Source organism: Enhydra lutris, unplaced genomic scaffold (assembly GCF_002288905.1).
Source record: "Enhydra lutris kenyoni isolate GAN:26980312 unplaced genomic scaffold, ASM228890v2 scaffoldscaffold68, whole genome shotgun sequence".
NCBI lineage: Eukaryota > Metazoa > Chordata > Mammalia > Carnivora > Mustelidae > Enhydra > Enhydra lutris.
In genome coordinates this window covers 9,879,177-9,891,343 of record NW_019154152.1, presented here as the reverse complement: position 1 = coordinate 9,891,343, position 12,167 = coordinate 9,879,177, and the positions used below count along the sequence as shown (strand labels likewise).

Genomic DNA, 12,167 nt, shown 5'->3' with positions numbered 1-12,167 from the left:
TTCTTGTACAAGTTCTACCAGTTTTGGAGTGGAGTCTTTTGGGTTTTCCACATATAATATCATATCATCTGCGAAGAGTGATAGTTTGACTTTTTCTTTGCCAATTTGGATGCCTTAAATTTCCTTTTGTTGTCTGATTGCTGAGGCTAGGACTTCTAGTACTATGTTGAATAGCAGTGGTAATAACGGACATCCCTGCCGTGTTCCTGATCTTAGCGGAAAAGCTTTCAGTTTTTCTCCATTGAGAATGATATTTGCAGTGGGTTTTTCATTGATGGCTTTGATAATATTCAGGTATGTGCCTTCTATCCCTACACTTTGAAGGGTTTTGATCAGTAAGGGATGCTGTACTTTGTCAAATGCTTTTTCAGCATCTATGGAGACTATCATATGGTTCTTGTTCTTTCTTTTATTAATGTGTTGTATTACATTGATTGATTTGCGGATGTTGAACCAACCTTGCAGCCCTGGAATAAATCCCACTTGGTCGTGGTGAATGATCCTTTTAATGTACTGTTGTATCCTATTGGCTAGTATTTTGGCGAGAATTTTTGCATCTGTGTTCATCAAGGATATTGGTCTGTAGTTCTCTTTTTTGATGGGATCCTTGTCTGCTTTTGGGATCAAGGTGATGCTGGCCTCATAAAATGAGTTTGGAAGTTTTCCTTCCATTTCTATTTTTTTGGAACAGTTTCAGGAGAATAGGAATTAGTTCTTCTTTAAATGTTTGGTAGAATTCCCCCGGGAAGCTGTCTGGCCCTGGGCTTTTGTTTGTTTGGAGATTTTTGATGACTGTTTCAATCTCCTTACTGGTTATGGGTCTGTTCAGGCTTTCTATTTCTTCCTGGTTCAGTTGTGGTAGTTTATATGTCTCTAGGAATGCATCCATTTCTTCCAGATTGTCAAATTTGTTGGTGTAGAGTTGCTCATAGTATGTTCTTATAATTGTCTGTATTTCTTTTGTGTTCATTGTGATCTCTCCTCTTTCATTCATGATTTTATTTATTTGGGTCCTTTCTCTTTTCTTTTTGATAAGTCTGGCCAGGGGTTTATCAATCTTATTAATTCTTTCAAAGAACCAGCTCCAATTTTCTTGATTTGTTCTATTGTTTTTTTGGTTTCTATTTCATTGATTTCTGCTCTGATCTTTACGATTTCTCTTCTCCTGCTGGGTTTAGGGTTTCTTTCTTGTTCTTTCTCCAGCTCCTTTAGGTGTAAGGTTAGGTTGTGTACCTGAGACCTTTCTTGTTTCTTGAGAAAGGCTTGTACCACTATATATTTTCCTCTCAGGACTGCCTTTGCTGTGTCCCACAGATTTTGTACCGTTGTGTTTTCATTATCATTTGTTTCCATGAATTTTTTCAATTCTTCTTTAATTTCCTGGTTGACCCATTCATTCTTTAGAAGGATGCTGTTTAGTCTCCATGTATTTGGGTTCTTTTCAAATTTCCTCTTGTGATTGAGTTCTAGCTTCAGAGCATTGTGGTCTGAAAATATGCAGGGAATGGTCCCAATCTTTTGATACCAGTTGAGACATGATTTAGGACCAAGGATGTGATCTATTCTGGAGAATGTTCCATGTGCACTAGAGAAGAATGTGTATTCTGTTGCTTTGGGATGAAATGTTCTGAATATATCTGTGATGTCCATCTGGTCCAGTGTGTCATTTAAGGCCTTTATTTCCTTGTTGATCTTTTGCTTGGATGATCTGTCCATTTCAGTGAGGGGAGTGTTAAAGTCCCCTACTATCATTGTATTATTGTTGATGTGTTTCTTTGATTTTGTTATTAGTTGGTTTATATAGTTGGCTGCTCCCACGTTAGGGGCATAGATATTTAAAATTGTTAGATCTTCTTGTTGGACAGATCCTTTGCGTATGATATAGTGTCCTTCCTCATCTCTTATTATAGTCTTTGGCTTAAAATCTAATTGATCTGATATAAGGATTGCCACTCCTGCTTTCTCTGATGTCCATTAGCATGGTAAATTGTTTTCCACCCCCTCACTTTAAACCTGCAGGTATCTTCAGGTTTAAGATGAGTTTCTTGTAGGCAACATATACATGGGTTTTGTTTTTTTATCCATTCTGATACCCTGTGTCTTTTGATTGGAGCATTTAGCCCATTAACATTCAGGGTAAGTATTGAGAGATATGAATTTAGTGCCATTGTATTGCCTGTAAGGTGACTGTTATTGTATATTGTCTCTGTTTCTTTCTGATCTACTACTTTTAGTGTCTCTCTTTGCTTAGAGGACCCCTTTCAATATTTCCTGTAGACCTGGTTTGGTATTTGCAAATTCTTTCAGTTTTTGTTTGTCTTGGAAGCTTTTTATCTCTCCTCCTATTTTCAATGATAGCCTAGCTGGATATAGTATTCTTGGCTGCATGTTTTTCTCGTTTAGTACTCTGAATATATCATGCCAGCTCTTTCTGGCCTGCCAGGTCTCTGTGGATAAGTCTGCTGCCAATCTAATATTTTTACCATTGTACGTTACAGACTTCTTTTCCCGGGCTGCTTTCAGGATCTTTTATTTGTTACTAAGACTTGTAAATTTTACTATTAGGTGACAGGGTGTGGACCTATTCTTATTGATTTTGAGGGGGGTTCTCTGAACCTCCTGGATTTTGATGCTTGTTCCCTTTGCCATATTGGGGAAATTCTCTCCAATAATTCTCTCCAATATACCTTCTGCTCCCCTCTCTCTTTCTTCTTCTGGAATCCCAATTATTCTAATGTTGTTTCGTCTTATGGTGTCACTTATCTCTCGAATTCTCCCCTCATGGTCCAGTAGCTGTTTGTCCCTCTTTTGCTCAGCTTCTTTATTCTCTGTCATTTGGTCTTCTATATCGCTAATTCTTTCTTCTGCCTCATTTATCCTAGCAGTGAGAGTCTCCATTTTTGATTGCACCTCATTAATAGCTTTTTTGATTTCAACTTGGTTAGATTTTAGTTCTTTTATTTCTCCGGAAAGGGCTTTTATATCTCCTGAGAGGGTTGCTTTAATATCTTCCATGCCTTTTTCGAGCCCGGCTAGAACCTTGAGAATCGTCATTCTGAACTCTAGATCTGACATATTACCAATGTCTGTATTGATTAGGTCCCTAGCCTTTGGTACTGCCTCTTGTTCTTTTTTTTGTGGTGAATTTTTCCGCCTTGTCATTTTGTCCAGATAAGAGTAGATGAAAGAGCAAGTAAAATACTAAAAGGGTGGAAACAACCCCAGGAAAATATGCTTTAGCCAAATCAGAAGAGATCCCAAATCATGAGGGGGGAGAAAGGGGATAAAAAGAGGTTCAGAAAGAAATAAAAAAAAAAACAATTAAAAAAAGAAAACCGATAAAGAAAAAATATAAAAAGGAAAAAAAAAATATATATATATATATTAGATAAACTATTTAAAAAACGTTAAAAAAGAAAACAGTAAAAGTTAAAAAAATTTAGCAGAAGAAGAGAAAAAAAATTGAAAAAGAAAAAAAAATTAACTTAACTGCAAGGCTAAAGAATCATGGGGAGAAAGCCATGAGTTCCGTGCTTTGCTTTCTCCTTCTCTGGCATTCTGCTGCTCTCCTTGGTATTGAAACTGTACTCCTTGGTAGGTGAACTTGGTCCTGGCTGGGTTTCTTGTTGATCTTCTGGGGGAGGGGCCTGTTGTAGTGATTCTCAAGTGTCTTTGCCCCAGGCAGAGTTGCACCGCCCTTACTCAGGGCCGGGCTGAGTAATCCGCTCGGGTTTGCTGGGTTTGCTGGGTTTGCTTTCGGTAGCTTTTGTTCCCTGAGCGCTTTCCGTAGAGTTCCAGAGGGCGGGAATGAAGATGGTGGCCTCCTGGTCTCCGGCCTGGAGGAGCCGAGAGCCTGGGGCCCCACTCCTCAGTGCGCCCTCAGAGAACAGCGCCCAATTACTCCCGTCACCCTGGCCTCCGGCCGTGCTCCGAGCTGACCGAGCCTGCGATCGGTTCAAGGTAACCCCAAGCTTAGAGCTCACTCCTGGGCTCTGTCTCTGTAGCCGGCTTCCCCGTTCTAATACCTGTAAGCTCTGTGACACTCAGACACCCCCGATCCTTCTGTGACCCTGCGGGACCTGAGGCCGTGCTGACCCCGCCTGGGCTTCACCCCGGTTAAGCCTCTGGAGCGATGTCCCTCAGCGGAACAGACTTTTAAAAGTCCCGACTTTGTGCTCCGTTGCTCCGCCGCTTGCCGGGAGCCGGCCCCTCCCGCCGTGGTCTATCTTCCCGTCGCTTTGGATTCACTTCTCCGCCAGTCCTACCTTTCAGAAAGTGGTTGATTTTCTGTTTCTAGAGTTGTTGTTCTTCTTCTCTTCGATCTCCCGTTGGATTTGTAGGTGTTTGCAATCTTTAGATAAGCTATCTAGCTGATCTCCCGCTACCTGAAGTAGTCTCAGCCTGCTACTTCTCCGCCATCTTGACTCCTCCTTCTATATTATTTTTTCTTTAGCATTTTTGAGCATCTGTAATATGTCTGCCTTTGTAGTACACAATTGAAGACAATTATATCACATCTGGTTAGAGTGTTACTGAGCTCTTCCAAAGTAATTCCCCTTTCTCCAAATGTGGCCTCAGTTGCATATTCGTTGAATAATTATTTATTGCAGATTTACTCACCATCAGAAAATATGCTACACATTAGGGACACAGAAACAAAATGAATATGATTTGCCTTTCTTTGAAAGCACACTTTATTCAGAAAGTAAAAAGAAAAGAACAAAATTATATCTGTGATTGCAAATAATAATAAACAAAGGATAAACTAGTTATAAAAGAAAATTCAAAAAGAAGGTCATGTTTCAGACTGAGGGTTTAGGGAAGTATTTTAGAGTGAAATTAAGTCAGAACATAACTGAAAATTGAATAGAAATAAATATATGAAATTGGGATCAAGAATATTCTAAAATTGAGAGTCAGATGTGATAACTTATAAAAAGCAGAGTGCTCTGTAAATTCTACAAATATGCAGAAGTCCAGAATGGTTGGAGTTTAATGACTGTCTGATGACGGAGAAGTACAGAAGACCCAGTCAATGTATGGTCTTATAGTATAACTTCATTGCTTTAATTCTATTCTCAAAGAAAAAGAAACTTCATATTTAAAAGAGTCATCATCACATTATCCAATTTTCATTTTAAAGACATAACTCTTGCCTTGCATAAAGAATCAATTAGAAATTAGCAAAAGTAGATGTTTAGGAACTTGTGAGGTTATTGCAGTATTTCATTAAAGTGATATCAATGACTTATACTGAGATGACTAAAATAAAAATAGTGGGAGGAAGATATAACTAGGTTGTAATTTGAGTTTAGACCTGAAAGAAATTAATACAGATGGATTTCATTTGAGGGATGAGGAATCCACTTCTATATATCCTTTGGATCCTTTGGAAGGATATACATGATCATTTTTCTGTATTAGCATTTTTTTGTTGTTTTTATCATAGATCACATCATAAGACATCTATTTTCATCCTGGTCATAGATTTTCCTAGATGCCTTAAGGGGGAGACCTCAAGATATGCACTTTCTGCTATTTATATCCATGACCAGTATTACTTGTGAATGAAATAAATCTTACATAATAACAAAAAGTGATACTGATTCATCTTCACGTCAAATATTAGGTTCTCTGCAACTTATCTTAGAAATCTTTCCTCAAACAACTGACCACTGTGTTTCCTATTACACATCACTGTTGTATCTGCTTCTGATACAATTTTGCTAGAACTCTCACTCTAATTTGCCTGGTTTTTATGCAGTACACAATGGGATTCATCATTGGAGGCACAAGTAAAAGAATATTTGCCATGAGAACATTGAAGAGAGGTGAGACATGTCTGACAAAGCAATGGACAATGGCCAGGTTGATGATGGGAAGATAGAAGATGATCACTGCACAGATGTGTGAAACACAAGTATTGAGGGCCTTGAGTTGCTCCTTTCGGGATGCAATTCCCAGCACAGTCTTGAGGATCAGGACATAAGACACAGCAATGAGCATAAAGTCTACCATAAGGCAGAGTGCTCAAAAAAAGCCATAGATGACATCAATTCGGTTGTCAGAGCAGGCTAACTTCATGACATCCTGGTGGAGACAGTAGGAATGGGATAATTGGCTTTTACTACAATATTTCAAACTTCTGAGAGTGAAGAGGAAGGGCAGCACTAGAAGGACACTCTTAAGGAATAATACTATTCCTATTTTTGCAACTTTGACAGGAGTCAGAATGGAACTGTATCTGAGAGGGCTGTGAATGGCTAGGAAGCAGTCAAATGACATGATCAGGAGCACTGAAGATTCCACTGCTGTGAATCCATGGATGAAGAATTCCTGGGCAAAGCAGGCATTAGCAGAAATTTCAGGGACATTGAATAAGAAGATCCTCCCCATGGTGGGTAGAGAAGAGAAGGACAAGTCCATGTCAGACATGGCCAACATGGAAAGGAAGTAGTACATGGGCTCATGCAAGGAGGGCTCTGTCTTGATGACAAAAAGGATGGTGCAGTTTCCCAGAATAGCAAAAAGATACATGCTGCAGATGGGGATAGAGATCCAGATGTGTGCATATTCCAGCCCTGGCATCCCAACCAAGAAGAAGGTGGTGATTTCAACATTCAATTTGTTGATAATAGACATGGTGCATTTAGAGGGCTCTACACAATGAAATAGAGATTCTTGAGTTAGTAAATATGGATGTCTGGAAATTTGGTAGAAAAATGCAGTTGTTGAAATTTTGGCTCTTTTTAGCTCTTTTTCAGCAGAAATAAAATATTTATGAAACTATCAGACAGTGAGAAGTGGATGTCAATTTAGACTGATATCTGCCTATATAATAGACAAAGAAAACTCCTTTTGACCATGGTTTTCTTATTGAGAAACTGGAAATATATTTTTCATTCAGATATTAATCTAATTTCATTTTCCCTGTGAAATACTAGTAAACTGTCATCAATTAATGTGGAATTTTCTACTATTCCTTGCTTTCACATCCTAGATAAGATGTTGGGTAGAATATATGATTTCTAGAATGACACTGTGAAGACAAAGGTATCTCACAACTTTAATTTCTTCCTAGCTCCTGGAACTCCCACAAAAGTATGATTTCACAAACTATCCTGGGTTCTATCCCCTGCTAACTCAAATTTATTGTTATTGAAATATCCTTTTAAAAAATTCCCACTATTTTCAAATCATGTATATATTTGTAAGGGCAGTCACTGCAGAGATTACTGACATGTAATGTCTCCTGTTCTCCTGGCCTGGAATTTGTGACCACATGTGTCGTGTTGACAAAAGATTAATAATAATGAAGTAGTCAGTATCACAATTTAAGAGAATCTGAATTCTGTTGAAGATTGATTCCCTAAAAGATAAATACCCCATTTATAAATCTCTGAAAGGAAAAATTTTCCTAGAGGCCTGTGGAAGCCTCTTTTTGGTCTATATGAAGTTGTATGCAGTTGATTGCCAAAAAAGAGAATGAAAGCAAAATAGATGAGGATATCTGAGCACTCACCAGAAATTGGACATTTTGGAGAGTACTTCTGAGCATAGCCGAAGGATCCTAGAAGTCAATGCTTAGTCTGTCACCAAAGGTGCCTCCTTATATACAAAGGCTTGTCTCGATATCCCAAGGGACATTGAATCCTGGGGGGATTGCAGCCAGGATGAATCTGTTGAGAATAAGAATAAATGTGCAGATGCAGTAAATCCACAGAAATGGTTAATACCAAAGAAATGAAAGAAGTATCTAGACTTTAAATTAGGGACCATTTTGGTTAGAGAGAGTTTCTTAATAACGAGGGGTGGTAAAGACACGGTAAATCCCATGCAAAGTCTCTGACACTTCCGTTGGGTATTTATTTGGCTCAGATACTACTCTGCTCTGAACAGAGTGAAAACAGAAATGCTGTGAGTTGAATCTGCTCATTCAAGGAAATGGTGTAAGACAAACACCTTGTGATATACATTTTTAGCCTAGGCTTAAATCCTGAAGCCTGGATCCACCCTTCTACATATTTATTCCCAGACATCACTAGCTAAATATCCCTTAAAATCAACTTCACTTAATAAAATGAATATAAATATCCATTAAAATCAACTTCCAATAGACTTCAATTTCTCCTTTTCCAATTCTGACCTCTTCTTAGGGACCCATCTCCATAATAAGCCTTTATGCTTAATATTATATGAACTTCAAATTTGATCCCTTTAATTTCTTCACTCTCACATCTTATTCATAGTAATAGCCAACATTTATTGAGAATTTAATTTCTTCAACTTATTGACTTTCATTCATTACTAGATGGTGATTTTGAGGCCCTGAATCTTTCGATAATGACAATACAGTTATTATCTTCATTTTACTGATGAAGAAAATATTTCTCAAGGGGGTCAGCTTGTCTCTCCTAGATCATATAAAGGTTATATGGTAGAGGTACGGTAGGAACTCAGGTCCGTTGGATGCCTGATAACTGAACACATTTCATTCAATGAGGATGGTCAATATTTGTGGAGTTATGGATTGAATGGATGATAGAATCTTACAGTTTTTTTATTTATTCTAAACTATTAGTCAATTCTGGGGAATTATATGGAACATGTAACCTCACATTTATTGACCTTTATAACAAAGAAAAGGAAAAATATTTAAGGATTCCAGAGAAAATGTTCTTGAAGCAATACACACACACACACACACACACACACACACACACACACACACGTATATATTTATTTACCTCCATTATAAATATATATAATGTATACATTAATATATAGTCTTGGATAGAGGCTAATACTGAGTTGATCAAAGAGAGAAAGTATAACAGAATATTACCATAATCCACTATAATAATCTCTCTTGAACTTTATGAGTTTTTTTATTTTACCCATGTCCTATTGTTTTCATCCTCCTTGGAAATAAGTTCTCTTGGCCATGTTGTCAGAATCTCTACCTTTAACTCTTGGTTTTTCTCTACACTTTCTGATTCCTTCTCATAAAGGAAATGGTAGAATGTATCTGGGTTTTTATTATCATTGTATGTATATGTGTGTGTGTCACAATTGCAGTGGTGGTGTTCTCTGTTTTTGGATTATTGCCCAACTTTGGAGACAGATTCCATTTGTCCTATGACAATATTAACAAGCTACAACATGGCAGTTGTCATATCTATAATGGCTATTTTTGTATGAGCAGTCTCTAACACATTGAATGGCATGTGATAGGTTAGTAAATGTGGAATAAATGAATGAATGAATTGAATTGTAAAAAAAAAAATGGCATCTTAAATCATATACTATTTTTAACTTTAGTATTTTTAGTATCTTTCCCATTTGGCTATGCTTGCTATGGAGTAAAAGGATAGTGCTTTGGTAAATGTAACATCTATTCATATGAATTTTTACTGTGTAAGTTGGCATTATTTATATTTTTGCATGTGTCATTTATATATTATTTTGAAAGTTTTATTTGCATATAAAAATATTTCAAATATGGAATATTATGACACAATAGGGTGAATTATGTGTATATATCATAATTATTAATATTTGGTCATACAGATTTGAAGCATTTTTTTAAGATTTCATTTTATTTATTTGAGAGAGAGAGAGCATAAGCAGAGGGAGCTGCAACCAGAGGGAGAAGCAGTCTCTCTGCTGAGCAAGGAGCCTAATGCAGGACTTGATCCCAGGATCCTGGGATCATGACCTGAGTTAAAGGCAGAGGATTAACTGACTGAACCTTCCAGATGTCCCTGAAGCATTTTTTCTTATATATATATATAAAAAAAGGCATTACAGATTAGTTGAAGTTCCTCTTGGTCCTATGTATCAAATGTGAATAAAAATATGCATATCAAACAGATGGACTGCAGGTTAAGCAATTGCTCAATGGAAACGTACAGGTAAAGTTCATTTATTAAGAAAGAATATTTGAAAACAAAGATATAACTTCAGTTATATTCAGGAAGTGTGCTTTCATGGGTCTTGTGTAGGTGCTATCAGTTAAGATAGCACACACCTGGCTGCCTGTCTCTATTCTTAAGCATAACTTTCCAAAGATGACTTTATTTTTCCATAATGATTCACAATTATTATTAAGTACATTTGCCATGATTAATTTTGCCATTGGCATTAAACTCATCTCCTTGGATATAGTGTCCATTCTCTTTAGGAGAATAAGAAAGCTATATTCAATCTTCTCCCTGGATCTTTAAAAGGATCTGATAGTGAAAGCTCTCTCTCCTCTGTTAGATGAGATGTAAGAAGTGTCCTCACTGCCTGTTCATTCAGCTCATGACCACTTACCATAGCATATGGGTTAGCTCCATTGAGAACACTGACAAAGTAGAAAAAAGAAGTGAAGACAGTGAGAGTTGGTGGTGCTAACAACCTCTTTCCTGCACTGAAATTTGCTCTAGCTCCCTAGAGTCCTACTTGTTTCACTCTGTATCTGTAGGATGTTATAATATCTTATCTAAGAATGTTTTAGTAATATTATTTGGTTTGTTGTCACTTGTAATGGAGTGTGTATCTCATCAAAGTAAGCTTTTTGATTTTCAAGGTTGAGTGTGGAGTAATGGTATTAGTATTAGAATTAGGTTTAAATTCAGTAGGGAACTTTCACTGAGATCCCATAGATCTGATGAGTGTCCTATATACACATGAGATTACTCTCGTTTTTACAACTAAATTCTAAAAAAACATGCTTATCAAGATAAGTGTACTCTTTCTTTTTAAAAGATTTTATTTATTTATTTGACAGACAGATCACAAGTAGGCAGACAAGCAGGCAGAGAGAGAGAGAGGAGGAAGCAGACTCCCCATGGAGCTGGGAGCCCGATGCGGGGCTCGATCCCAGGACCCTGAGATCATGACCTGAGCCAAAGGCAGAGGCTTTAACCCACTGAGCCACCCAGGCGCCCCAAGATAAGTGTACTCTTAATGCCCTTTATCTATTTTAGTCATCCCCCTATCTACTTCCCCTCTGGTAATGACCAGTTTGTTCTGTGTATTTAAGAATCTGTGGGTTTTGTTGTTGCTGTTGCTGTGTTGTTTTGGTTTTATCTCTTTAAAAAATATTTATTCATTTGTTTTGTTTCCTAAATTCTACTTATGAGTGGAATCATATGGTATTTCTCTTTCTCTGATTTATTTCGCTTAGCATTGTATTTGTTGCAAATATATATACACACTATCTCTTGCTTATCATATTGTAAATGATGCTGCAATAAACATAGGGTTACATATATCTTTTCACACTGGTATTTTTGTTTACTTTGGATAAATATCCAGCAGCGGAATTACTGGGTTATATGGTAATTGTATTTTTAATTTCTTGAAGAACCTTTGTACTGTTTCCACAGTGGCTGCATCAGTTTGCATTCCCAGTAATAGTGCCTGAGGGTTCCTTTTTCTCCACATCCTCATAACACTTGTCATTTCTTGTCTTTTTGATTTTAGTTATTTTGGTGGATGTAAGGTGATGCCTGATGGTGGTTTTGATTTGCATTTCCCTGATGATTAGTAATGCTGCACTTCTGACATGTCTCTTGACCATTTGTATATCTTCTTTAGAAAAATGTCTCTTCAGGTTTTCTGGCCATTTTTAATTAGGTTATTTGTCTTTTAGGAGTTGCGTTGTATGAGTTCTTTACAGATTTTATCTATTAAGCCCTTATAATATATGTAATTTACAAATATCTTCTCCTATTCAGTACATTTCCTTTTTATTTTATTGATATTTCTTTCACTGTACAAGCTCTTCTTATTTTGGAGTAGGATCTACCAGTTTAATTTTGCTTTTATTTCCCTTGCTAGAAGACAGATCTAGAAAAATGTTTCTACAGCTGATATAAAAGAAGTTACAGCCTATGTTTCCTTCTAGGAATTTTTTGGTTTCACATCTGACATTTAGGTCTTTAACGCATTTTGGGTTTATTTTTGTGTCTGGTGTAAGAAAATGGCCCAATTTCATTCTTTTGCATGTCACTTTTTGGTTTTCCCAGCATCCACTTGTTGAAGAGACTATCTTTTTCTCATTGCATATTCTTGCCTCTGTTATTGTATTAACTGACTATAGAAACATGGATTTATTTCTGGGCTCTTTATTCCATTCCATTAACTTAAGTGTATGTTTTTGTGTGCCTATACCATAC

The 12,167-nt window shown here is 36.9% G+C and overlaps 1 protein-coding gene across 1 annotated transcript; it reads right to left on the bottom strand.

Moving 5' to 3' along the window:
• Nucleotides 1-5,694: 5,694 nt before the first annotated feature.
• LOC111159324 (olfactory receptor 51A4-like) lies at nt 5,695-6,642 on the bottom strand. The gene is given in 1 exon segment (XM_022521728.1): nt 5,695-6,642. A coding segment is annotated over 1 exon segment (948 nt).
• Between the last annotated feature and the right edge of the window lie 5,525 nt (nt 6,643-12,167).